Source organism: Geotrypetes seraphini, chromosome 5, assembly GCF_902459505.1.
Source record: "Geotrypetes seraphini chromosome 5, aGeoSer1.1, whole genome shotgun sequence".
Classification (NCBI taxonomy): domain Eukaryota; kingdom Metazoa; phylum Chordata; class Amphibia; order Gymnophiona; family Dermophiidae; genus Geotrypetes; species Geotrypetes seraphini.
In genome coordinates this window covers 103,973,582-103,998,518 of record NC_047088.1, presented here as the reverse complement: position 1 = coordinate 103,998,518, position 24,937 = coordinate 103,973,582, and the positions used below count along the sequence as shown (strand labels likewise).

General features: G+C 43.6%; 2 protein-coding genes across 7 annotated transcripts in view; one reads left to right on the top strand and one right to left on the bottom strand.

The window, feature by feature from the left end:
* Window positions 1-12,783, top strand: part of LOC117361202 (microfibril-associated glycoprotein 4-like) — a 153,689-nt gene extending 140,906 nt beyond the window's left edge. For both annotated transcript variants that reach the window (XM_033946224.1, XM_033946225.1), the window contains exons 4-7: window positions 852-1,000; window positions 5,923-6,019; window positions 8,162-8,344; window positions 12,084-12,783. In XM_033946224.1, the coding sequence (XP_033802115.1) occupies window positions 852-1,000; window positions 5,923-6,019; window positions 8,162-8,344; window positions 12,084-12,343 (689 nt within the window). In that variant the 3' untranslated portion in view covers window positions 12,344-12,783. The remainder of the gene's footprint in view (window positions 1-851; window positions 1,001-5,922; window positions 6,020-8,161; window positions 8,345-12,083) is intronic.
* MAPK7 (mitogen-activated protein kinase 7) overlaps window positions 11,887-24,937 on the bottom strand; it is a 202,273-nt gene continuing 189,222 nt past the window's right edge. For all 5 annotated transcript variants that reach the window (XM_033946219.1, XM_033946216.1, XM_033946217.1 and 2 more), the window contains one exon: window positions 11,887-12,351. Coding sequence is in view for 1 of the 5 variants with exons in the window: in XM_033946220.1 (XP_033802111.1) it covers window positions 12,330-12,351 (22 nt within the window). In the remaining 4 variants the exon portion in view is untranslated. The remainder of the gene's footprint in view (window positions 12,352-24,937) is intronic.

Genomic DNA, 24,937 nt, shown 5'->3' with positions numbered 1-24,937 from the left:
TGAAGCTAAGAACGGGTATGCTGAGGAGAACCGCCATGCGCCCCCCCCCCCCTTCTTTCTGCTGCCCAGATAGGAGTGGAAAGGGATGTGAGCGAGAGGCAGCAGCTGCCTGTCAGGGGATCCACTGAACCTCTCGCAGAACTGTCTGTTCGGCATGGGATTTTTCTTTTTCTGTTTGGTGCAGTGGCTTTTTCTTTCACCAGTCTGGTACTCTGAGAACCCTAGTGGAGGATGGCTCAGAGGGAGCACCAGGGGTGTAAGAGACGCACGTTGTGCACAGTTTACTTGTTAAGAAGAGCTGTCTAAAAACACACTCACTTTGGCATCCTTTGATTTGCTTTATGCCATCGCCCACCCCCAACAGAGGGCAGTTTTAGGGAAATTTATATGTTTATGTTTATTTAAGCCCCCCTCCCCAACAACAAAAAAAACAAGTGGCTGGGACTGATTACCACTTAGACCTACCCTGTCCCCTGTCCTGGCCTACCACTAGACCACCAGCAGGGCTACAGGGTATGGGGCAGGGACAGGATGCAGAGCCTGGCAAAGAGTGTGGGGATGGATGCAGAGCCTGGCAGGGAGAATTTGGTTCAGAATGTTTTTTTTCTTGTTTTCCTCCTCTAAATCTAGGGTGCGTCTTATGGAGCAAAAAATAAGATTCCCTTATGAAATAGATGAGTATTATGTGTACTTCTGCCTTATAAGATAGGCACCTTCTTATTAAATTATTTTCTACACTACTAAGGGTTATGGGATATCATTTTTACAAAGAGACCAAAATGAAAACAGGTAGAAACTATTTGTGATACATAAAAGGAGCTTTAGAAAATAACTTTTTGCTGCTTTTGCAGTCTTAGAAAATCCAGATTATCCCCTAGATTGTGAGGTCTTTCAGAAGAGAGGGCACACAACTGATGGCGTCTATGTGATATACCCCAGAGGTCCAAACTGGCCTGTTCCAGTCTACTGTGACTTGAGCAATGATGGAGGTGGATGGACAGTAAGTGGCAGGGGTTACTCTTTTCTTCTTCCCCTCTCCTATAATCCTGTCCCACTTCTCAACTTTTCTGTCCTCACCCTTTGTTCTCCAGTTTTGTCATCATGCTACAGAGTAAGGGGGGGATAATATTCTAACAGATTCCAATGGTAAATAGGTGTTTACCCATGGAAAAGGCCCTTTGAAATATCAGCCAAGGCTCTCAGCAGCAAAAGTGTACTCAACTGCTTAAAGTGGAAATGCAAGGAAAAAAAGGCAGCACCAGAGGCAGGATTAAATTGGTCTCTATGTCAGTGTTTTTCCAGGATTTAACTAGGATTCTTTGCACCTCAAAGTATACAGATTAAAAAAAAAATACCAGCAGCAGCCACCCATGGGCCTTTCAGAATTCAATGCAAATGTCACAGAGTTTCACTTTGAAAATCAGCTTACAGATTCCTTAGTAAAGGAGATGGGACTTGCTATACTGCTTTTTCTGTGTGGTTTACAAAATCAAATTGGTTTACATATTTAACCAGGTACTTATTTTGTACTATGGGCAATGAAGTGTTAAGTGACTTGCCCAGAGTCACAAGGAGATGCAGTGGGAATTAAATTCACAGTCTCAGGGTGCTGAGACAATTGCTTTAACCACTAGGGCATTCCTCCACTGTGTACCCTTTGGCCTGCAAGCACTGCCACCTCACTGAAAATTATCCTCCTTCTCTATAAGTAGGTCATAGGCAGTGGCGTAACAAGGGTGGGACAATGAGGGCAGTCCGCCATCGGTTCAAAGCATAAAGGAGCGCTCATTCTCCAGACATGGGTGTAGGCTGTCCAGTATCCACCTCCCTTCCTCCAGCAGTAAACCTCTCTCCCTTCTCCACACTGCAACCTGCAGTTTTTGTGCTGCCGGTAGCAGCAGTAAGCTAAGCACGCTATCTTCTGCAGCCTGAAAGCTTTCTCTGAATTGCAGCATCTTGACACTGTGAGGCGAAGAAGTTGAAGCAGAAGCAGAATAAAGCTTCTGGGGTTGCTGAAGGCAGCGAGTTTAGTGGACTGATGCTGCCGGTGGCCAAAGATTGCAGGTTGCAGCATGTAGGGAGGGGAAGAGAGAGAGAGAGGTATTGCATCTTGTTAGGGGGAGGGAAGGAAGACTGCCAAATTGGGGGGGGAGGAAGAAGGAAGACCAGGGGAGAGGAAAAAGAGACTGTAGACCATGAGTGAAGGAGGAAAAGAGAGGAGAGAGATGCCAGAGCATGGAGGGAGGGAGAGATGGAAGGGAAGGAGACAGAGATACCAGACCTGGGGGAGGAAAGGGGACAAGACAGATACCAAACCATGGTAGAAGGGGGGGGGGGAAGAGACTGAGATGGCAGAGTATGGAAGGGGAGGAGAGAGAAGGAGAAAGAGATGTCAGACCATGGGGTGGGGTGGGAATGAGAGGAGATGGAGGCCAGATGCCAGCGGGGGTGAGGGGAGGGGTGGAAGATGTATGTGTTACACTGCTTTGATATACTGGCTTCCTAATCAGTTTATTATTTATTTGTTTGGAGTAACCATAATGAATACATAGAGATATATGTTTGCAAATGATATGCACTCTACCTACCCTCATCTCATGGCTGCTGATCCTGTCCCCTTTAATGTCATTTCCAATTCTGGAACAGAGCCAGCAGCCACAGATAGGTAGAATTTTTTCTACCTTTGTTGTCTCTGGTTTCTGTTTTTCACATCTTTTCTTTATTCTTCCTTCCACCCAGTCTGCCCTCTTCCCCTTCCATCTACTGTCTGCCCTCTCTCTCCTTTCCATCCTATGTTTGCTCTTTCCTCCTTCCAAATGGCATCTGCCCTCTTTCTATGTCCCTTCCATAAACTGTCTGCTCTCTCCTCCTTCTGTCTAGCATGTACCCTGTCCATCCAGCCTGTATCCCCTTTCTTAGCAGCAAGATGTTCGGCACTAGTCGGTAACAATTCACAAGACATGACAGTCCCTATTTGAATTTTGGTTAAGTCTATGGTGAGTGGTAGCAACCTTCATATATCATTCGTGTTTCTCAAGACCCTTGAGGCAGGCCTGTTGGCCGAAACATGTACATGTCAAGTCATTGAGTTATAGAGTCGCCTGAATGTACCATTGTGACATTGGAGGAATAAAGATCTTCATATTATCAAATGAGTTGGAGGACACTTTTGTAGTGCACATCATTCTGATCTGGACAATTCCATTCTGGTTTCTTTGTCCCTCTCTCTCTTTTACATAATTCGTCTCTCTCTCTCTCTCCATTTTTACCTCTCCTCTCTCTGTCTCTACCACTCCCCTCTAGGAGCAGGAACAGTGGCAAAACAAGTTAAACATAATATTAATTACAGGGCTTACATTCTACCTATCTGTGGCTACTGGCTCTGTTCCAGAATTGCAAATGACATTAAAGGGGACAGGATCAGCAGCCATGAGATGAGGGTAGGTAGAGTGCATATCATTAGCAAATGTATATCTCTATGTATTCATTATGGTTACTCCAAACAAATAAATAATAAACTGATTAGGAAGCCAGTATATCAAAACAGTGAAACTTAGCAGGCTAGCTGATGAATATTGGCCTAGCTAGCTATGTCTTGGCCAGCCAAACATAGCAAACATAAGAACATAAGAATTGCCGCTGCTGGGCCAGACCAGTGGTCCATCCTGCCCAGCAGTCCACTCACTTAGCGGCCCCCAGGTCAAGACCTCTGCTCCGAATGAGTCCAGTCTCAGCAGTTTAGCATGAACTTGTCCAACTTTGTCTTGAAACCCTGGAGGGTGTTTTCCCCTATAACAGACTCAAGAAGAGTGTTACAGCTCTCCACCACTCTCTGGGTGAAGAAGAATTTCCTTACGTTTGTACGGAATCTATCCCCTTTCAACTTTAGAGAGTGTCCTCTCATTCTCCCTATCTTGGAGAGGGTGAACAGTCTGTCTTTCTCTACTAAGTCTATTCCCTTCAGTATTTTGAATGTTTCGATCATGTCCCCTCAGTCTCCTCTTTTCAAGGGAGAAGAGGCCTAACTTCTCCAATCTCTCACTGCATGGCATCTCCTCCATCACCTTTACTGAAACTATGCTGGCTGGTCCTCATCAGATCATGTCCGTCAAGGTGATCAATGATGCAGTCCTTTATCAGCACCTCTACCATCTTTCCCGGTACCGAGGTCAGACTCATCGGTCTGTAATTTCCCGGATCTCCCCTTGAACCTTTTTTGAAGATCGGCGTAACGTTCGCCACCTTCCAGTCTTCCGGAATCTTTCCCGATTTGATCGACAGATTGGTTATTAGCTGAAGCAGTTCAGCTATAGTCCCTTTTAGTTCCTTGATGACCTTTGGATAGATGCCTCCAGTCCCGGGGATTTATCGCTCTTAAGCCTATCAATCTGCTTGCATACCTCTTCTAGACCAACCGTCAACCCCATCAGTTTCCCGTCTTAGTTTCCAACATATAGCCTGATGGGTTCCGGTATACTATGTATATCCTCTGCGGTAAATACAGATGCAAAAAAATGTGTTCATTTTGTCGGCGATTTCTTTGTCCTCCTTTAGCACTCACTTTATTCCACGGTCATCCAACGGCCCCACCGCTTCCTTCGTGGGTTGTTTCCCCTTAATATATCAAAAGAATGGCTTGAAGTTTTTTGCCTCCTTGGCTATTTTTCCCTCATAGTCTCTTTTGGCCCCCTTTTACCACCTTATGGCACCTGCGTTGATGTTGTTTGTGCTTATTACAGTTTTCATCCATATTTGACCTTTTCCATTCCTTAAATGAAGTTTTCTTGTTTCTGATTGCTTCCTTCACCTCTACAGTGAGCCACGCCAGTTCTTTGTTCTTTTTCCTCTTGGATCCTTTATTGATACACGGTATATATAAATTTTGCACCTCGGTGACTGTGTCCTTAAAAAGGGACCAAGCTTGCTCTAGCATTTTTACAGTGCTTATCCTTTTCTTAATCTTCTTCCCCACCATGAATCTCATCCCTTCGTAATTCCCTTTTCGGAAGTTCAGCACCGTGGCAGTGGTTTTGGACTGATGTTTCTCACCTGCATCCAGGTCGAAGCAGTTCATATTGTGATCGCTGCTTCCCAGCGTCCCTTCCACTTCTACACCTTGTTCTGGTCCTCGCAGCCCATTTAGAATTAAGTCCAAAATTGCAAAACAAAGGTGAACACCAAAAACAAGGAAAAGACTGCAGAGTGGAATGTACAGGTTGCAGGAATCTTTATTAAAAGTCTATACAAAATTGTAATCCATAAAAAATGGCTCCCATATACATGGAGTATGGGCCCAACACGGTCTGTTTATCTCGAAGAAACACTCCTTCCTCAGGGGTCCGGGATATCTGATGTATCACATATATAGAGAGTCATGCGGAGAACGTTGTTATTTAAAATAATCAAAATTTTTGAATAGGAGGCAAGAAATTCTCCTTCTGGGCTAACGCACAGGGTGAATACTGCTACCGAAAGTGAAAGAAAACATAGACCAGAATTCATTGCTGGTCACCAGATACAGCACCTGTATTGAATTTCCAAGTTCACCAGTGATCTCCCGCAGTCTGAATATTGGAGGGATGGTTTTCTGTTTGCATTGATTGTTCAAGATCGATCTGTGCTAATCTAGCTTATTCAGTTTTACAATAGGTGTATGGATGTTCTAATGCTCACTACTATATTTAAGATGCTGCCTTTTCCTAAGTACACCCTTGTTGTGTTGTGTGATTCATGGATTATTACTAAAAAAATCATTTTTTATATAGAGGGGTGTTAAAAAATGATCAGCTCCGGGTGTCAAATATGCCAGGAACACCAGTGATCACAGGTGTAGGGGAATAAAATAAAGTGAATCCTCTCCAGGAAAATAAGAGAGGCAAAAACCTCTTTGTGTGAACTGACTGTTTTCACCTTTGATTCCAGGTATTCCAGAAGAGATTTGATGGTTCCACTGATTTCTACCTGGATTGGCACCATTACAGGGATGGATTTGGGCAAGCTGATAAAGAATACTGGTTAGGTGGGGCTCAGAAGTTTGTTTCAGTGTTTCAGGATATGATAAAATGGAAAGGGATTAAAATGTTCATAAGTGTAATTTGGGTTGGGCATGAGGGGCAGCTTCCCCCCAAATTCTGTGGATGCTAATGCTAATGCTGTGGGTGCTGAATTGGCCTCCCCTTACCTCCTCCTGCCCCAACAAGCAAATTACACCTATGGTCAGCGCTGCCAAGGGGGGCTGACTCACTCATTGGGAGATTCAGGGTCAGCCCCAAGCCTGCCTTGCCCATTGCTGTGCCCAGTTCCACTCCTCACTCTTAAGCACAGCCAATTGGTGGCCAGGGACATAAGGTGTTGCCTTCCTGTACCGCGGCAGCAGGAAAGGCCTTCATAAAAGGTCATTACATCAGGCAGCAGGACTTATGTTTATAAGATTGTTGAAGTGTCATTTATTTTGTATGAAGAAATATGGTCAATGATGGGATTTTTTTATAATAGATAACTGTCTAATATTTTTTTATTTGTTCTTTGTATATTTATTATGTGTGTTAAAGGCGGACTATAAACAATAAACTATTACCTGCTGCTGCGGGATTAGCGGCAGCAGGAAATGACCTTTTTTGAAGGCTTTTCCTGCTGCTGTGGCCCATCAGCGGAAGGGCAGCAGAAGGCCCGCTAAAACGGGAGACTTGGAAAGTCCAAGATTCCAAGTTTATTCCATTTTTACTATCTCACACCATGGACAAACCTTCTGGGTGACTTACACTCTAAAGCTTCAGAGGGAAGAGCCTGGTTTTGAGACTAGAAAGTGAGGGCAGGGAACCAACCTACAATTTTGAAAGATAGGGTAAACATATTTGGGTAACTTTGCATTTTGGCAAGACTCATCCAACGTAGTTGAAAGTGACATCTATAATTTCAGTTTTGGTTAGGTGTCTTGAAAGATAAATGATTTCAAATCAGTTTTAAATTTGTCAATGGAAGGCTGAAGTTCGAGTGGTAAGGAGAGGGAGTTCCAAAGCTGGGGCCCAATTCACTGAAAAGGTTGTATTTCTGATGTTTGTGAACAGTTTTGTGATAAGATGGAATTTTAAGCTGATTAAGCAGATCTGACGGTGGTAGGTGGGGGGAAACTGTTCTTGAATCTCATACTGGATTTCCTAAACCAGCCCTCAGTTAAGTCACCCTCATTTTAAGCCAAAACTAGCCACTTCCATTAATATTGTGTACTTGTAAGATGAAAAAATGAATAAAAAATTTGAAAAAATCCCCCAGAGCTAAAGCTAATCCATTTTTAACTTGAAAACAAAACAAAAAGTACAATGAATGGGCACAAGGTGCCCTTCATGTTAAGCCTCAACCATTGAAAAGAAGTAAACACATTCAGAAGTTGAAATCAGAAGTTAAATCAGAGAATCTTCCACAGATAGGTGGTGTGTGTGTGGTTTTGATAGAGAGGAGGCTTTCTTGCCTTCATAGATAGAGAGCTTCAGACTCCACTTCCCTTCCCACACACACCAATAGCTCCTGCTCTTTGTGACTCTGGGCGAGTCACTTAACAGTATGGGAGACAAGCCTTTCATTTCAGTTAATTATTTTTATCTTTTGCCAGTCCCCTTGTGTTTAGAATATAAGAATTGCCTTACTAGGACAAACCAAAGGTGCATCAAGCCCAATATTCTTTTCCCAACAGTGGACAACCCAGGTCCCAAGTATGTGGCTAAGGAATAAGCAGTGGATTTCCCCAAGCCATCTCAACAGCCTATGGACTTCTCTTTTAGGAACTTATCCAAGCCTTTTTTAAACCCTGCTAAGGTTAATGAAATGTTTTTTTGTTTGGTTTTTATTTTTTTTGGGGGGGAGAGGGTTCTTTACATTAATTACAGCCCCAAATTTAAAATGATCACTAATTAACTCAGATAAAAACATGAACTGAGACTCAAAAGAGATATCAGTATTTTTAAAATAATTGGTTGTTTTTTAAAAAAACATATACTATAGACTAGGATGGCGGGTTAAAAAATGTTCAACCCCTTGTGTCACATATGCCAGGTATGCCACTGAGTCCCAGCATGTTATGAGACATATTTAAAACCTGAATTTATGTACAATTGGTGAATAGGAAGCTTTTTGATGTTAAAATGGATTTATGGGTGTTTTCCAGGTCTAGAGAATCTTCGGCTAATGACACTGAAAAAGAAATACAAGTTACGAGTGGATCTGATAACATTTAATAACAAGAAGGTGTCCACAGAATATGCAGAATTCTCTCTTTCCCCCTATGCTATCAATGAAGGGGATGACAATTATACATTGCATGTCTCTGGCTTTCAGGGTGGAGAAGCAGGTAAAATCTGTTGTAAATGGAACATATTGTCTGTTATAAGCAGAACGAGCTATATTTCTGATTCAGAGCAGAACTACTAAGTTACCCAGTTCCAGGAAAGATTATTTTGACCAGTCCTGGTTTTGAACGTACACCATAAAGCAGTGTGGATTTTGAGTTCCTGATTCTGTATGTTAAAACTAATTCTGCAGACCCCATAATGTATCAATATGAAGTTGTCAGAAATCCAGAACTGGCACACAAGATCTCCCTCTTGGAAATGGGTAATTGAGCAGCTGTGTTATAAGCAAAGCTTTGTATCAAGGAATGTTCTATAAACAAAGTGCTGCATTACTGAATATCTGCTTTATGCTGAGAGAGCTGTGCTATTAATTGCTTAACATACTCAAAATGCTTTGCAAGATTAACCCCAATAGTAGTAGTATTGGATAATTTACAGCTCTATAATGAGTGACGTAGCAAGGGTAGGAGGCACCCTCCGCTCCTTCCCTGCCCCCATGCCACACCTCTTTAAATCTTCACCAGTGTGAGCAGCTTCTTTGGCCTGCTGCTTGCACCTGCTTTTCTTCTGATATCACTTCCTGGCCCTCCAACCCGAAGTGATTTCAGAGGGAAGCCAGGCCAGCGCAAGAAGTAGGCTGGAGAATTTGCTTGCCTATGGGTATCATTTTTGAAGAGAAAAACATCCAAAAAGTGGCATAAAGGGGCAGATGGATTTTTTTCTCGTCAAACCCTTCCAATTCGCTATTTTCAGAACCTGTTTTGTAGACAGATATCTATGCTGTTGATCAGTAGTTTGTCTAAATCACAAGGGGCGTGTAGAGGTGTGTTATAAATGGAACCAGTGGTGTAGTAAGGGAGGTTGGCACCTGGGGCAGTGGTGCCCTGCATCGCCGTGCTGTGCGCATCCCACTTTCCCACTGCTCCCATGTACCTCTTGAAATGTTCACCAGCGCGAGCCTCTTCCATCAACTGGTTGCGCCAGCCTCGGCTCCCATCTGATGTCACATCCTGGTCCCGCAGGGGGTAGAGAGATGACAGTGCCAGGGGGGGCTGTCCACCCCCATCCCTCATACTACACCACTAAATGATGGAACTAGGGCGGGCTTAGGACGAACATTTTTCTGCCATAGTTAAACATTTAAGAATACATCCAGGGTATAATTTGTGGATAGACCTTTTAATAATGAATAAATGCCAAAAAAAAGTACCCTAACTGACTCTTCCACACTCTTTCAGTTGTCACTGACCCCCTCCCACCCCCATAAAGATGTGAATGAAACATACCTATCTGTATGATATTTTCAGATGTTCTGGGCAGTTCTATTAGAACAGCAAACAGGTCTCTGCAGCTGCAGTGTCTCTCACACTAAAGGTAATGGCCACGGCTCAAGGCACCCAGAAGTGCACGGACATTGCCGTTATGACATCACGTGTAAGTGTGACATCATGTTGACATCCACGCATGTACAGAAGCCCTCCAGACAAGCCCTGAAATGCCAGTAGGGCGTGCCAGCAGGGAAGTCTATCAAATATCAACTGAATACTCCCAACCACAGACCTCCCAAGCTCCACCCTAGACACACCCAAGCTCTTCCCCAGATCCCGCCCCCTTTACTAATTGTAAAGCAATTATTTCCATTCATTTTTCATATACTGTCTACACAATATACACAGCAGATATAAATTCTCAAAACTGATACATTTCAATTGAAAATAAAATCATTTTCCCTACCTTTGTTGTTTGGTGACTTTATTTTTCTGTGCCAGTGTTTTTCTCTCCATCTTCACTTTCTGCCTTGCATCCATCTTTGGCATTAACATTCAATTTTTCAATTTGTCTGCTTTCTTCTCAAAATCTATTTTCCATGTCTTACCTTCCCTTCCTATCTCTCTCTCCTTACCTCCCTATTTCCATTGTCTGACATCTTTCTCCTTTCTCCCCCCCCCAGTGGTCTGACATTTCTCTCCTTCCTTTCCCCCCTTCCCAGTCTGGCATCTCTTTCTACTACTATTATTATTATTTCTATAACACTACCAGACTTCCCTTCTTCCCTGGTCTGATATTTCTCCTCCCCCTCAAGTGTAACATTTCTCTTTTCTGCCCCCTGCAGTCCATCTTCCTTCCCTTCCTCCTTTCTGGCCCCCCTCCCAGTCCAACATTTCTCCTTCTTTTCCACCAGTCTAACATTTTTTTCTCTCTTCCTCCTGCATGCTTCTCCTCTGGTCTTCCTTCCCTCCCCTAACCAATATCTTTCTCTCTCTCCCTCCACGAGTCCAACTTTTCACTCTCTGCCCTCTCCCCCTTCCCCCCGTGTGACATTTCTCCTTCCTTCCTTTCCTTCCCATCCATCTCACCCTTCCCTTTCATAGTTTCATAGATTATTTAAATTTTTGATTAAACGCTTATCCAAAGGTACAAAGCATTGTACATAATAATTTCAAATAGCAGGGAAACAAACAATTTAAATTAGTAGACATATTCCTCCCCTACCAAGAAGTACTTCTCCTGGCTAGCGGCAGCTCAGTGTGCTTTTAACTTGGCCACAGAGCTGCCATGAGGATTAATTTAGATGTGGTTTCATCAACAGCCTCGGGGCCTTTGCTAGGCCGGCCCATTACAATGATGCGACTGCTATCAGCCTGAAAATTGCTGCTTTCTTCACCGAATATGATCATGTTGGGTTGAAGGATTGCAAGAAAGCCACATCAGGGTTGATGGATTATGAGACTACTACACGAGATACTTGAAATCTGTATGTGGTGTGGATGTCCATGTGTAATTAGCAACTTTCTGAACTTGGTATGTATTTACACCTGTATAATGGTGTAGCAAGGGACGTTTGTCCCCAGGGTGGAGGTGCCAAGCTTTGGCACTCCATGTGCCCTCCCTGGTATCACCGCACTGTGCTGTGCATCCCCCATACCTTTCCCCATGCTCCCTTTTCTTTGGCCCTCTCCCCCATACCTCTTGAAATCTTTGCCAGTCATGAGCAGTATCTCTTACCTGCTGCTTATGCTGGCCTTCTGGTCCCCCCTGAACAGGAAGTGATGTCAAAGGGTAAGAGATGCTGCTTGTGGCTGGTGAAGATTTTAACAGCTGCAGGGACACTGGGTATAGGGCAGGGGTAGGCAATTCTGGTCCTCGAGAGCCAGAGCCAGGTCAGGTTTTCAGGATATCCACAATGAATATGTACGAGATGGATTTGCATGCACTGCCTCCTTGAGATGCAAATCTATCTTATGCATATTTACTGTGGATATCCTGAAAACCTGACCTGGCTCCAGCTCTCAAGGACCAGAATTGCCTACCCCTGGTATAGGGAAAGAAGCCCCCCTGTATCTCTTACTCGTATAATGCCAGTTCACCTGTATGAAATATGTAGAAGTAAATGACACTATTTACACATGGATATGTTTCAGAAATCATGGCCATAGGTATATATGATCCTTTGAAAAATAGGCACAAAATATGCACCTATGAGCATTTCCTGCACAGGCTCCTTGTTACAAAAGTATCTCTCACAATGCTATAAGCAGAGTTTCAAGACAAATTTCAAGTTTTTATTGTTTCTTGATATCCCGCAAATCTCAGAGTAATTAAGCGGCTTACAATAAAATTAGAGCACTTCCTCTCCAACATTTAGAAGGGTAATGCTGTCAGAAATTGTCCATTTCATGCAAGCTACTGCATACTTCTGTACTGATCATAGTAAGATTCCTCATCACTCTTTTACAGGTGATTCCTTGTCTAACCACAATGAACAGCCATTCTCTACCTTTGACAGAGACAATGATGGCCATGCTCAGAACTGTGCCGAGTACACCCATGGAGGCTTCTGGTACCATTCAGAGGGCTGCTTCCATGCCAATCTGAATGGCTGCTATGGGTCACGTCAGGTGGGCTGCAAGGACATCATTGAAAAGGGCATCAGTTGGCAAGCCTGGAACATCACGAGCACCATTTCATTCAGTCAAATGAAGATTAAATCCACCTAAAGCAATGGCTGTTGGGAAAAGAAGATGCCATAAGATAAAGAAAACACAGCACAGATATAATGAATAGCTGAGGTTAGGATCCTAAGACAGTTGCTTTGTAAATCCCTGATTGCAGTTATGAGTTTTTCTAGTGAAAGATATTAGGGTTTCTTATGCAACCGATTCCAGCAGGTTGGAAGGGTGATTGCAGCTTGTTCTTCAGCAGCCAGTTAACCTCTAAACTGTTCTTTATTAAAGTTGATTAAATATCTCATAATTTTCAACAAACATCCTTAAGTCTCCACTGATCAATCAATACTGATTGCACATACATCTATATCTCTCTTATCTATCTACAGTATATGTAAAGCTACTTAATATGGAACTTATAATAAGAATATCATTCTTTCCTTTACTGTGTATTTTCACTCTACATCAAGTTTTTAATAAAAATCTCATTATTGATAGTTTTTTCTTCAGGTTTTATTCTTTACACACACCAACCATTATAAAAGTGAAATGAGCTGCTTAATATCACATGGCTCTCATCATGCCACTGGGCAGTATGTCCCCGGAAAATGAAAATTTCAACTGGATGAATGTATTTGTAGGTGTTGATTTCTCTCCAGGGAAGGTATTCATTCATGTTAGAATGAGTTCCTCCTTATACTGTACTCGTATCTAGCTATTTCTCACCAGGGGAACAGCACCCCCTTCCCCACTCTTCCTTTCTCCAAGCAGTACGGGAGTACATCAAGCAGTCACAGACCTGCAGTCTACAAGCACGCAGCTGTCAGTTCTGCTCCCTCTGACATCAATTTCCCCCCCCCAAAAAAAAATAATTATAATTCAGGTTTATTAGTGCTTGATGGTTAAGGGGCTAGAGAAGTTGCCGTATTGCAAGAGGTTAGAGAGGCTGGAGAAGTTGTCGTACTGTGAGAGGTTAGAGAAACTAGGCCTCTTCTCCCTTGAAAAGAGGAGATAGAGGGGACATGATAAAAACATTCAAGATAATGAAGGGAATAGACTTAGTAGATAAAGACAGGTTGTTCACCCTCTCCAAGGTAGGGAGAATGAGAGGGAACTCTCTAAAGTTAAAAGGGGATAGATTCCGTACAAACGTAAGGAAGTTCTTCTTCACCCAGAGAGTGGTGGAAAACTGGAATGCTCTTCCGGAGGCTGTTATAGGGGAAAACACCCTCCAGGGATTCAAGACAATGTTAGACAAGTTCCTGCTAAACCGGAACATATGCAGGTAAGGCTGGTTTCAGTTGGGGCACTGGTCTTTGACCTAGGGGCCACCGCGGGAGCGGACTGCTGGGCACGATGGACCGCCGGTCTGACCCAGCAGCGGCAATTCTTATGTTGATATATCACCCATCATAAATACATCTGGCCTGTGTACAATAATGTAATTAACAGGTGGAATACGGTAATAGGGAAGAGAAATCAGTAAAGATGGCAAGTAGAAAATCAAATGATGGGAAAAAAGAGGGGGAAGTGGGAGGAATCACAATAACTGACAGGAAAGGGGGGATAAATAGGATATAACAGTGCAAGTTGCTCATGAAGACCTACATGACAAGGGTAGGTTAAAAAAGAACTGAGACTCTTCTAATCATAGGAACAGAAATGTTTTTAGGGCAGACTTTAATTTGCCCAGAGAAGATTGTAATTGAATGTGCAATGGGAGGTCATTCAAAAGGGAAGGGCCATTAACTGAGAAGATTGCATTTCTTGTTGTAGCATAGGTAATTTGTATGTTGTTTGGGATAAAGAGGCTATGTTGTGCGGAGTGAAGGCTGCAAGATGGAATGTAGGGGTAAGCAGTTGATTTAGATCAGTGTCTCTCAAACTGTGTGCCCTGAAAGATTCCTGATTTTTTTATTTTAAAAAATTCCCTTCATAAGTATATACTAGAATAGATGACATGTGTTGCATATGCAAGAGTCTGTCAATATTAAGAGCATCTGCATGCATAAGAATACAGCCACCTAGACAAGCATCATTCTTTGATGTGATTGGTCCTTGAAAACTAATGGCAAGTAATTTTTTACTTTTATTTTTTTATGGCGTAGTTATCCTGACTCTGCACAGCACTGTGTTCGTCTGGTATAAAATAACTAATAGTACGTCTGGTATAAAAATAACTAATAGTAGTTGTAGTAATAACTTGAGCAAAGCAGCAATCAAGGCTTTGTTACCATTTGGATCTTCTCGTCTTTGCAAACTTGAGTTTTCAGATGACAGAAATTAAATTTAAAAAAACCAATGATTAGCAGCTCTATTCTATCTAATTTAGTTTCACCGTTGTTACAATTACCCATATATAGCTTTAAAAACTTTGAGAGTTATTTATTTAAATTTAATTTTTTGTGGGTTTTACAATTTTATGATTTCAATTATAATGTGCTGTGAAAAACATTTTCTCCGTTTAGTGTGTCAGAGCTAAAAATGTTTGAGACACACTCTCTACCTGCAGACCACCTCTACTGAGTCACAGGAGTGGTCTGCAGGTAGGGAGGAGATAATATGCTTGAGCTTGGGATCTGTTCAGAGAGGTCCTTGAGAGAGAAGCCAACTCCTGATTTTTTTCCTAGACATCAGCTGAGGGCAGAACTATGGAAAAAGGACTGATGGCTGTATTGCTTGGCTGAGTTCCAGAAAGCCCGGTATGTTTCTTGGCCCTGAGCAACCGTCGCAGAAGCTCTCATTGCATAGCATTTAAATGAGACTCCACATTTATTCATATACACTATTTGACATCATTTCAAAGACTCTTAAGACTCCTGAAGTAGGCCTGTTTGGCTGAAACATGTGCATGTCGAGTCATTGAGTTATTAGATGAATAAAGTTATTTGGACCATCAGATGAGTTAAAAGACATTCTGTTGTGTGGACATCATTTTGATTTAGACAATTTCACCCTAAATTTCACCCTATACTTTGCGTATTTGAGTTTGTGGTTTTGTTTCCCCTGTTCTATTCTTCGAATATTTCACTCATATCACTCTTTACTCACTCTTCTTACAAGTTTGCTCAATGTCAAAGGAATTTAATGACAAAGTCAAACAAGCCAAAATATTTCAATACATGAAAAAATCTCAATTGTGATATAATGATTCAGGAAACTCATCTTAATTACCAAGAATCCTCCAAATTAAAAACTAACTGGCCTACAAAAATCTATTTCTCAGAAGCTAAAGATAGAAAGAACGAGGTTGCGATAATAGTAAACAATTCATTGAACACTACAATAACTTTGAACTCTAAAGATCTAAATGGAAGGTGGGCTAGCATCTCTCAAAATATGTCAATAAACCCTTACCTGATTAATATATATGAACCTAACATAGATGAGCCGCAATTCATTTTAGATATCATGGATCTGTTAACACAACATCCGGAATCTGAATATATTACAGGAGGAGATTACAACCTTGTACTTGACCCACCTTTAGATAGATGCTCCAAAGTCCACTATAGAAAGATGAAAGCCTGGGCTCAACTATACGATATTATAGATCAGTTTAATCTGTTGGAACCTTGGAAACTGCTAAACCCAAAATTTAAAAAGTACTCTTTTTTCTCTGCCCCCCCATAATTCCTACTCCAGGTTAGACTTCTTTTGGGTTACTAATAGATTGGGCAGAAATATCATAGATGCTGATATTAAAGAAATATCCATTTCTGATCACACGACAATCCTACTATCAATAAAAAGTGATAGCTTCCCAAAACTGCAGTCAACTTGGAAGTTTAATTCTTCATTATCAGATACTAATTTCAAATTATTCATGGAAAAATCTATAAATGAATATCTAGAATTTAATAATCCTTTAGGCACCAACTGGCCATGTTTCTGTGATGCTTTAAAGGCGTATATATGTGGCATGATTATATCCTACTCTGCCAAAATACGCAAACAGAATAATGATACATTAAAACAACTGGAAAATCAAATTAAAACTTTAGAAGAAGAACATTAAGCTGATACCTCTAACAAACAAATTAACTGAACAACGGAAGCTTAGATTTATATACAATTTTAATCTGAGTAACTCTGCAGCAAATTCAATTTTCTTGAGAGCTTCAACTTACTTGCGGAAAACAATACGGCATGACATCTGCTGTCCTCCTTCCTCAAGGCAAGAGTTGAATATAAACTAATCACATCAATTTTAAAAGAAATGGTACTATCCTTAATGAAGATAATGATATTTTACTAGCATTTAAGAACAACTACAACTTACTATACACTATGGAAATTGATTCAAGAAATTCTAATGATTATTTTCTGTCTAATATAGTTCATCCCACACTGACTGACATGGATAACAAACAGATTGAAAAACCTATAATTCCAGAAGAAATCAGAGCCGCATTAAAAACTATGGTGAATAATAAATCTCCAGGATCAGATGGTTTAATAGTAGAGTTTTATAATGCATTCCAAGATCTACTTATTCTAATATTATTTGATTATTACAATTATCTGATCAATACGGGAGATGATAGGGGTTCCTTTATGGAAGCTACAATTATAGTTTTATCCAAACCTGGTAAAAATCCTCAGATAATTCAAAACTAAAGACCACTGTTATTAATTAATGTTGATGCAAAACTATACGCCAAGATCACTGCATCATGATTGCAAAAAAATTCCTCCACAAATAATTGATCCAGTCCAAAATGGATTCATGAATGGTAGACATTCGTATCATAACACCAGAACATTTGCAAATATCATTGCCCTCTCTTTCTATGCAACCACTACTAGCAGTTGGATTAAATGCCGAGAAGGCGTTTGTCAGAACTGAATGGCCTTTTATAGTCAAAACACTCCAATGGTTTGGATTCTCTGACAAAATAATAAACATGATACAAGTTCTATACAAACAACCCACTACAAGAATACTCATTAATGAAAGGTTTTCACTAATTTCTATCCTACTAGATGTACCAGACAAGGGAGCCCTCTAACCCTCTTGCTATTTAATATTGCATTAGAGCCCTTACTGTTAGCCATTAGGGACAACTCATTAATTAAAGGATTTGAGAAGGGTGAATAAACAATTAAGTTATCAACATACGCTGACAATGTTTTATTATACACTTCGCCAGAGTCCATCCTTCACTTACTAGAAACTATACAAGAATACGCCAGCATATTGGGATACAAACTGAAATAATGCTTATAAATTGTATAGAGAAGAAAACAGAACTACAAAAAGCACAGTTACTTACCGTAACAGGTGTTATCCAGGGACAGCAGGCAGATATTCTTAACGCATGGGTGACGTCACCGACGGAGCCCCGGTACGGACATTTTTAACTAGAAAGTTCTAGTTGGCCGCACCACACATGCGCGAGTACCTTCCCGCCCGACGGAGGAGTGCGTGGTCCCCAGTTAAGATAAGCCAGCTAAGAAGCCAACCCGGGGAGGAGGGTGGGTCGTAAGAATATCTGCCTGCTGTCCCTGGATAACACCTGTTACGGTAAGTAACTGTGCTTTATCCCAGGACAAGCAGGCAGCATATTCTTAACGCATGGGTGACCTCCAAGCTAACAGAGAGGGAGGAGGGATGGTTGGCCATTAGGAAAATAAATTTTGTAACACAGTTTGGCCGAAGTGTCCATCCCGTCTGGAGAAGGCATCCAGACAGTAGTGAGTAGTGAACGTGTGAACTGAGGACCAAGTGGCCGCCTTGCAGATTTCCTTGATAGACGTGGAATGGAGGAAAGCCACAGAAGCAGCCATAGCTCTGACCCTGTGGGCCGTGACAGCACCTTCCAGTGAGAGACCGGCCCGAGCATAACAGAACGCAATGCAGGCAGCAAGCCAGTTAGAGAGCGTCCGTTTAGAGACAGGGCGACCTAGATGGTTAGGGTCGAAGGACAAAAAGAGCTGAGGGGACGAGCGGTGAGCCCTGGTACTGTCAAGGTAGTATGCAAGGGCACGCTTACAGTCCAGCGTGTGTAACACCTGTTCCCCAGGATGAGAATGGGGCTTAGGGAAAAAAACAGGCAACACAATGGATTGGTTGAGGTGGAAGTCCGAGACCACCTTGGGAAGGAATTTAGGATGGGTACGCAGAACCACCTTGTCATGGTGAAAAACAGTGAACGGTGGATCGGCGACCAGTGCATGCAGCTCACTAACCCTCCTGGCAGAGGTGATGGCAATGAGGAAAAGCATCTTCCAAGTTAGAAGTTTGAGCGAAGTTGTGGCAAGAGGTTCAAAAGGGGGTTTCATGAGGGCTGATAAAACCACATTCAGGTCCCAGACGACAGGAGGAGGCTTCAGAGGTGGTTTGATATTGAAGAGGCCTCTCATGAACCGGGAAACCAGTGGATGAGCCGTGAGAGGTTTTCCAAGGATAGGCTCATGAAACGCAGTGATGGCACTGAGGTGGACTCTGATTGAGGTAGACTTGAGGCCAGCGTCGGACAGAGAGAGCAAATAGTCCAGTACAGTTTCCACCGCTAATGAGGTGGGATCGATATGATGTAGTAGACACCAAGAGGAGAACCTGGTCCACTTCTGATGGTAACAGTGGAGGGTGGCCGGTTTCCTGGAGGCATCCAAAACGCAACGGACAGGCTGAGACAGATTCTCTGGAGAGGTCAGCCCAAGAGAAACCAAGCTGTCAGGTGGAGCGAAGGCAGATTGGGATGCAGTAGAGACTAATGCTGCTGTGTAAGTAGAGTAGGAAACACAGGAAGAGGAATGGGCTCCCTGGAGCTGAGCTGGAGTAGGAGGGAGAACCAGTGTTGGCGAGGCCACCGAGGGGCAATGAGAATCATGGTGGCTTTGTCCCTGCGGAGTTTGAATAACGTCCGCAACATCAGAGGTAGTGGAGGAAAGGCATAGAGGAACCGATCCGTCCAGTCGAGCAGGAATGCATCCGGGGCCAGACGATGAGGAGAGAAGAGTCTGGAACAGAACTGGGGCAGCTATGGTTGTGAGGAGCTGCAAAGAGGTCCACCTGAGGGGTGCCCCACTGAGCAAAGATGGAGCGGAGTATGGGGGGATCCAGAGTCCATTCGTGAGGTTGAAGGATGCGGCTGAGATCGTCGGCCAGGGAGTTCAGTTCGCCCTGGATATAGACAGCCTTGAGGAAGAGACTGCGGGTCATGGCCCAGGTCCAGATGCGAATGGCCTCCTGACAGAGGAGGGGAGATCCGGTGCCGCCTTGCTTGTTTATGTAGTACATGGCGACTTGGTTGTCTGTGCACAGGAGAAGAACCTGAGGGTAGAGAAGGTGCTGGAAGGCCTTGAGGGCATAGAACATGGCCCTGAGTTCCAGGAAATTGATATGATGTTGACGCTCCTGAGGGGTCCAAAGTCCCTGAGTGCGAAGTTCTCCCAGGTGAGCTCCCCATGCATAGGGGGAGGCATCTGTGGTTATGATCATGGAGTGAGGGGGTAGATGAAAGAGTAGACCCCTGGAAAGATTGGATGAGTTCAACCACCATTGAAGAGATTGCCGAAGAGACGATGTCACAGAGATGGGATGAGAAAGAGGATCGGTGGTCTGTGACCATTGGTTGGCTAGAGTCCATTGAGGTGTCCTGAGGTGGAGTCGCGCCAGAGGAAGCACATGGACCGTCGAGGCCATGTGGCCCAGGAGGACCATCATCTGCCGAGCTGGAATGGAGTGATGAAGGAGCACCTGGCGGCAGAGGTGGAGCAGAGTTCGTTGGCGGTCGGAGGGGAGAAACGCCCTCATCAGAGTGGTGTCGAGAATGGCTCCAATGAACTGAAGTCGCTGTGTGGGAAGTAGATGCGACTTGGGGTAGTTGATCTCGAACCCCAGGAGATGGAGGAAGGAGATGGTGTACTGAGTGGCTTGTAGCACAAGTGGAGACGTAGGTGCTGTTACCAACCAATCGTCCAAGTAGGGGAACACCTGGAGGTTGTGAGACCTGAGAAAGGCCGCCACCACAATAAGGCACTTGGTGAACACCCTGGGCGATGATGCGAGGCCAAAGGGTAGCACCTTGTACTGATAGTGGCGGTGTTGTATCTGAAATTGGAGGAAGCGACGTGAATTCAGATGGATTGGAATGTGAGTGTAGGCCTCTTTGAGGTCCAGGGAACATAGCCAGTCGTGTTGAGAGAGAAGAGGATAAAGCGTGGCCAGGGAGAGCATTCTGAACTTTTCCTTGACCAGACACTTGTTGAGGTCCTGGAGATCGAGGATGGGACGAAGGTCTCCCGTCTTCTTGGGAACCAGGAAGTAGCGGGAGTAGAATCCCTGACCTCTTTGGTCCGTGGGAACCTCTTCGATGGCATTGAGGAGAAGGAGGGATTGGACCTCCCTTAGGAGGAGAAGAGACTGGGAGGAGTGAGAAGCAGACTCTATTGGAGGATTGTCTGGAGGAAGAGTCTGGAAGTTGAGAGAGTAGCCGTGGCGAATGATGTTGAGGACCCACAGGTCCGATGTGATGACCTCCCAACGGCTGAGGAAGAGTTGAAGACGTCCTCCGATTGGTTGAGGAAGAGGCAAAGAGGGAGGAAGACTGGCTATGCCCTGGAGAAAGGAGTCAAAAGGGCTGAGAGGGTTTCGAAGGAGGGAGAGGCTTGGCAGGTTGATTAGACTGAGAACAAGCCTGAGTGTGTTGATGTTGTTGACGGGGCCGCCGAGGTTGCTGTGAAGGCGGATTGAGGGGTCTGGCAGAGAACCTGCGCTGATACGAGGACTGTGGTCTGTAAGGGCGAGCAGGTGGAACCTTTTTCTTAGGTTTAACTAGGGTGTCCCATCTGGTCTCATGGGCCGAGAGCTTCTGGGTGGTTGAGTCTAGGGACTCCCCAAAAAGTTCATCCCCAAGACAGGGAGCGTTGGCCAGGCGGTCTTGGTGGTTGATGTCCAAATCAGATACCTTCAACCAGGCCAGGCGGCGCATGGCAACGGCCATGACAGATGCACGGGAGGTCAGCTCAAAGGAATCATAAATAGAGCGCAACATAAATTTCCGCAGTTGAAGGAGGCTGGAAATTTGCTGCTGGAAGAGCGGGACTTTGCGTTCCGGAATGTATTTCTGAAGGGCGGACAGTTGTTGTACTAGATGTTTCATATAAAATGAGAAATTAAATGTGTAATTGTTCGCCCTGTTGGCCAGCATTGCATTCTGATAAAGGCGCTTGCCAAACTTGTCCATCGTTTTGCCTTCTCTGCCAGGAGGGGTGGAGGCATAAACACTGGAGCCCTGAGTTTTCTTCAAGGTAGACTCAACTAGGAGAGACTCATGGGGCAACTGGGGTTTGTCAAAACCCGGGATCGGGATAACCCTGTAAAGGCTATCCAGCTTATGGGGAGCCCCGGGGACGGTGAGTGGGTTCTCCCAGTTCTTATAAAAAGTTTCCTGCAGTATGTCATGTACGGGTAACTTGAGAAACTCCTTGGGAGGCTGTTCAAAATCCAAGGCCTCCAGAAAGGCCTGGGATTTTTTGGAGTCAGACTCTAGAGGGATAGAGAGAGCCGCTGACAACTCCCTGAGGATCCTGGAGAAAGAGGATTGCTCAGGCTTAGAAGTGGTATCGGGCGCTGAGGGCTCCTCGTCCGATGATGATGCGTCCTCCTCGGTACCGGGAGGGGAGTCTTCCCATAAGTCCGGGTCTCTGACATCAGTGTGCGCATGTCGATATATCGGGGTGGAAGGCTCAGTATGGTGGGTCTTAGACAGAGACTTGCCAGAGCGCACCGAGACATTACCGGGAGAGGAAGATCGGTGCTGGTCTCGATCCCGGGAAGAACGGTGCCGGTCTCGGTCCCGAGGAGGATCGGCAGCAGCGTGGGTCTGACCTACGAGATGGGCACGGAGGTGTTCAGCCGAGAGAATCGGCATGGAAGAGTTAAGTGGCACCGATGGAGTGGATACCGGTTGGACGGTGCGAGGCTCGGGCCAGTCTGGCACCGAAAGGAGTGGTGCCAGGAGGGTCGGTAACAGGTGCTGGAGTTGTTGCTGCAGCTGTTCCTGTAATGTGTCTTGGAGGATGGCTGCGATGCGGTCATCCAGGGGTTGCACCGGAACCGCTTTTTTCTGCTTCGGTTCCTTAGGTGCCGCTCCACGCCCCGGTGATGAGGAGGCCGATGACGAGGCACTCACCGAGATCGGGGCAAAGCGTTTCCGGGGTCGGCGTGAAGCCTGTAGGGCCGGTGTCGCCACTGTGGCCGGAGGGCGCTCAAGGGAGGTGGAAGGCTTCTTAGCTGGCTTACCTGGCGCCAGCGACGCCGATGAAGGATCGGGCGGTGTCGAAGTGGTGGGTGCCGATTTTGGCGGTACCGTAGTCGACGTAGTCGGCTCCATAGCAGATGCGGTGCCGAAGAGGATGTTCTGCTGGATCTGTCGATTCTTCAGAGTACGTTTTTTAAGAGTGGCACAGCGGGTGCAGGAATCCGCCCGATGCTCAGGACCCAAACACTGTAGGCACCAATTGTGTGGGTCAGTGAGGGAAATCGGGCGTGCACACCGCTGGCACTTCTTAAAACCCGGCTGCGGGGGCATGAATGGAAACACGGCCTCCGCAAAATCAAACCCGGAGGCCTGTATGGTGACAACAGGCCCCGCCGGGCCCGGATCGAAAATAAAGCAAATTTTTTTTTTTTTTTGAGAAAATGAAAACAAGAAAAAAACCCGAAGGCAAGGGAAGAAAAAATACGAGAAAATCGCGAGCGGGAAGGCAAAAGTTGGATTCAACGATCGTTGAAAATACACGCGTCTTCTTTGCTCCGCGGAAACGAAGAAACTGGGGACCACGCACTCCTCCGTCGGGCAGGAAGGCACTCGCGCATGCGCGGTGCGGCCAACTAGAACTTTCTAGTTAAAAATGTCCGTACCGGGGCTCCGTTGGTGACGTCACCCATGCGTTAAGAATATGCTGCCATGCTTGTCCTGGGATAAACTCGGGTTTGGCTGGTCAGAAAATAAAATCAAATACTTGGGAATACTATTTGGACCAACATTGGTTAAATCCATAGCATATAATGCAGAATATATAAAGGAATTAACATCCAAATGGTCGCCACTAAACATCTCATAGTGAGGAAGAATGGAAACAATTTAAATGATGATTGATCCCAAGATTAACTACATACTGAATGTTTCCTGTCTTGTTTAAACCTGATCTATAGACACACATTGATAGAATATTAGTTCAATTTCTCTGGAATAAAAAACAACCCATCGCACTTAAGAAACTTAAAGCCTCTAAAGATAATGGAGGAGTCAACTTTCCAAGTTTCATTTAATTATCACCTTGCCTCTTTAATGAGACAGGCCAGTCAATGGATTAATATGTCCAATGACTTAGAGAAGCCTATATAGCTTCGACTAGAACAAATTTATGGATCTAATGCTTTAAAATACATTGATTGCACTATCTCTTAAATCTAAACAATGCAATTCTAATCCAATTATAACGTTAACGAAAAAAAGCTATTTCGACCTTAGATGAATCAATGCAAATAAAATGGAAACATATGATACTATCGTCCATTTAGAACAATGAAAATATAAAATTACAAAATAAGACTTTAAATTGGACTATCTGGCAAAAATGCGGTATATGGTATATAGATCAATTGACAAACAATAGCCTTTGGATGACTTTTAGTGAATTAATGAATAGATATAAATTACATAGTCATCAATTTTTGAATTGAATACAACTATGTCATTGTCTTAAATCCTTATACATGGATTTGATCAATATCAAAAAAGTTCCAGATGTGGTATCCCTCAGCGCCAAGATCAAGAACGGCAAAGGATCAGCATTAAAGTGGTACAAGATTATTCACTTAAATACTTTTAAGAATGCCGAGTCGAATGAATCAGTGCGGAATAATGACTTGAACTCTATGATCAACCCGGAAGATTGGAAACTACTTTGGAATCATTTATTTAAAACTGTGAAGTCTGCTTCCATATTACAATCCATGTACTTTATCCTCCACTGAGCGCTATGGACACCACACAAATTAGCTAAAATAAACACAGAAGTCCCAAATGTGTGTTGGTCCTGCCTAAAAGAATTGAGATCTTTGATACATATACTATACTCTTGTGATTTCTTAAAAATATATGAGAGATGCTTAGATTAGATTGTTGTATTACATAGATAATATTGTCTGAAATCCTAATTTGTATTATATGTACAATGTATCTGTATCTTGCCTCGTTAACATTTTTCTATTTTTTTTTATTTATTTATTGTATATTAAAATCAATAAAATCTTCGAACTTAAAAAATATATATATTGGGGTTCCATCTGGAAAGTGATATCTACTATATTGAATATTAAAGAGAAATTGTCTGTGAAAATTATACTAAGAGGTCATCTTGGACAATCAATCCAAACTGCTCTACATACTGATATCAATCCAAACTGCTCTACATACTGATATCACTAGCCATCAAAAATATATTACACTCTTGGAAAGACCACTCCAAAGTTGATTCAACCACTTGGTGGAATATAGTATGTATAACAGCCAAATTTGAGAAAGTGATTGCAGTTAGAGCTAAGACACTTGCATCATTTGATAAAATTTGGTTGTCTATATTTAACTATTGTGCTTGATACCTAGATTGCTGATTCTTTGACATTAA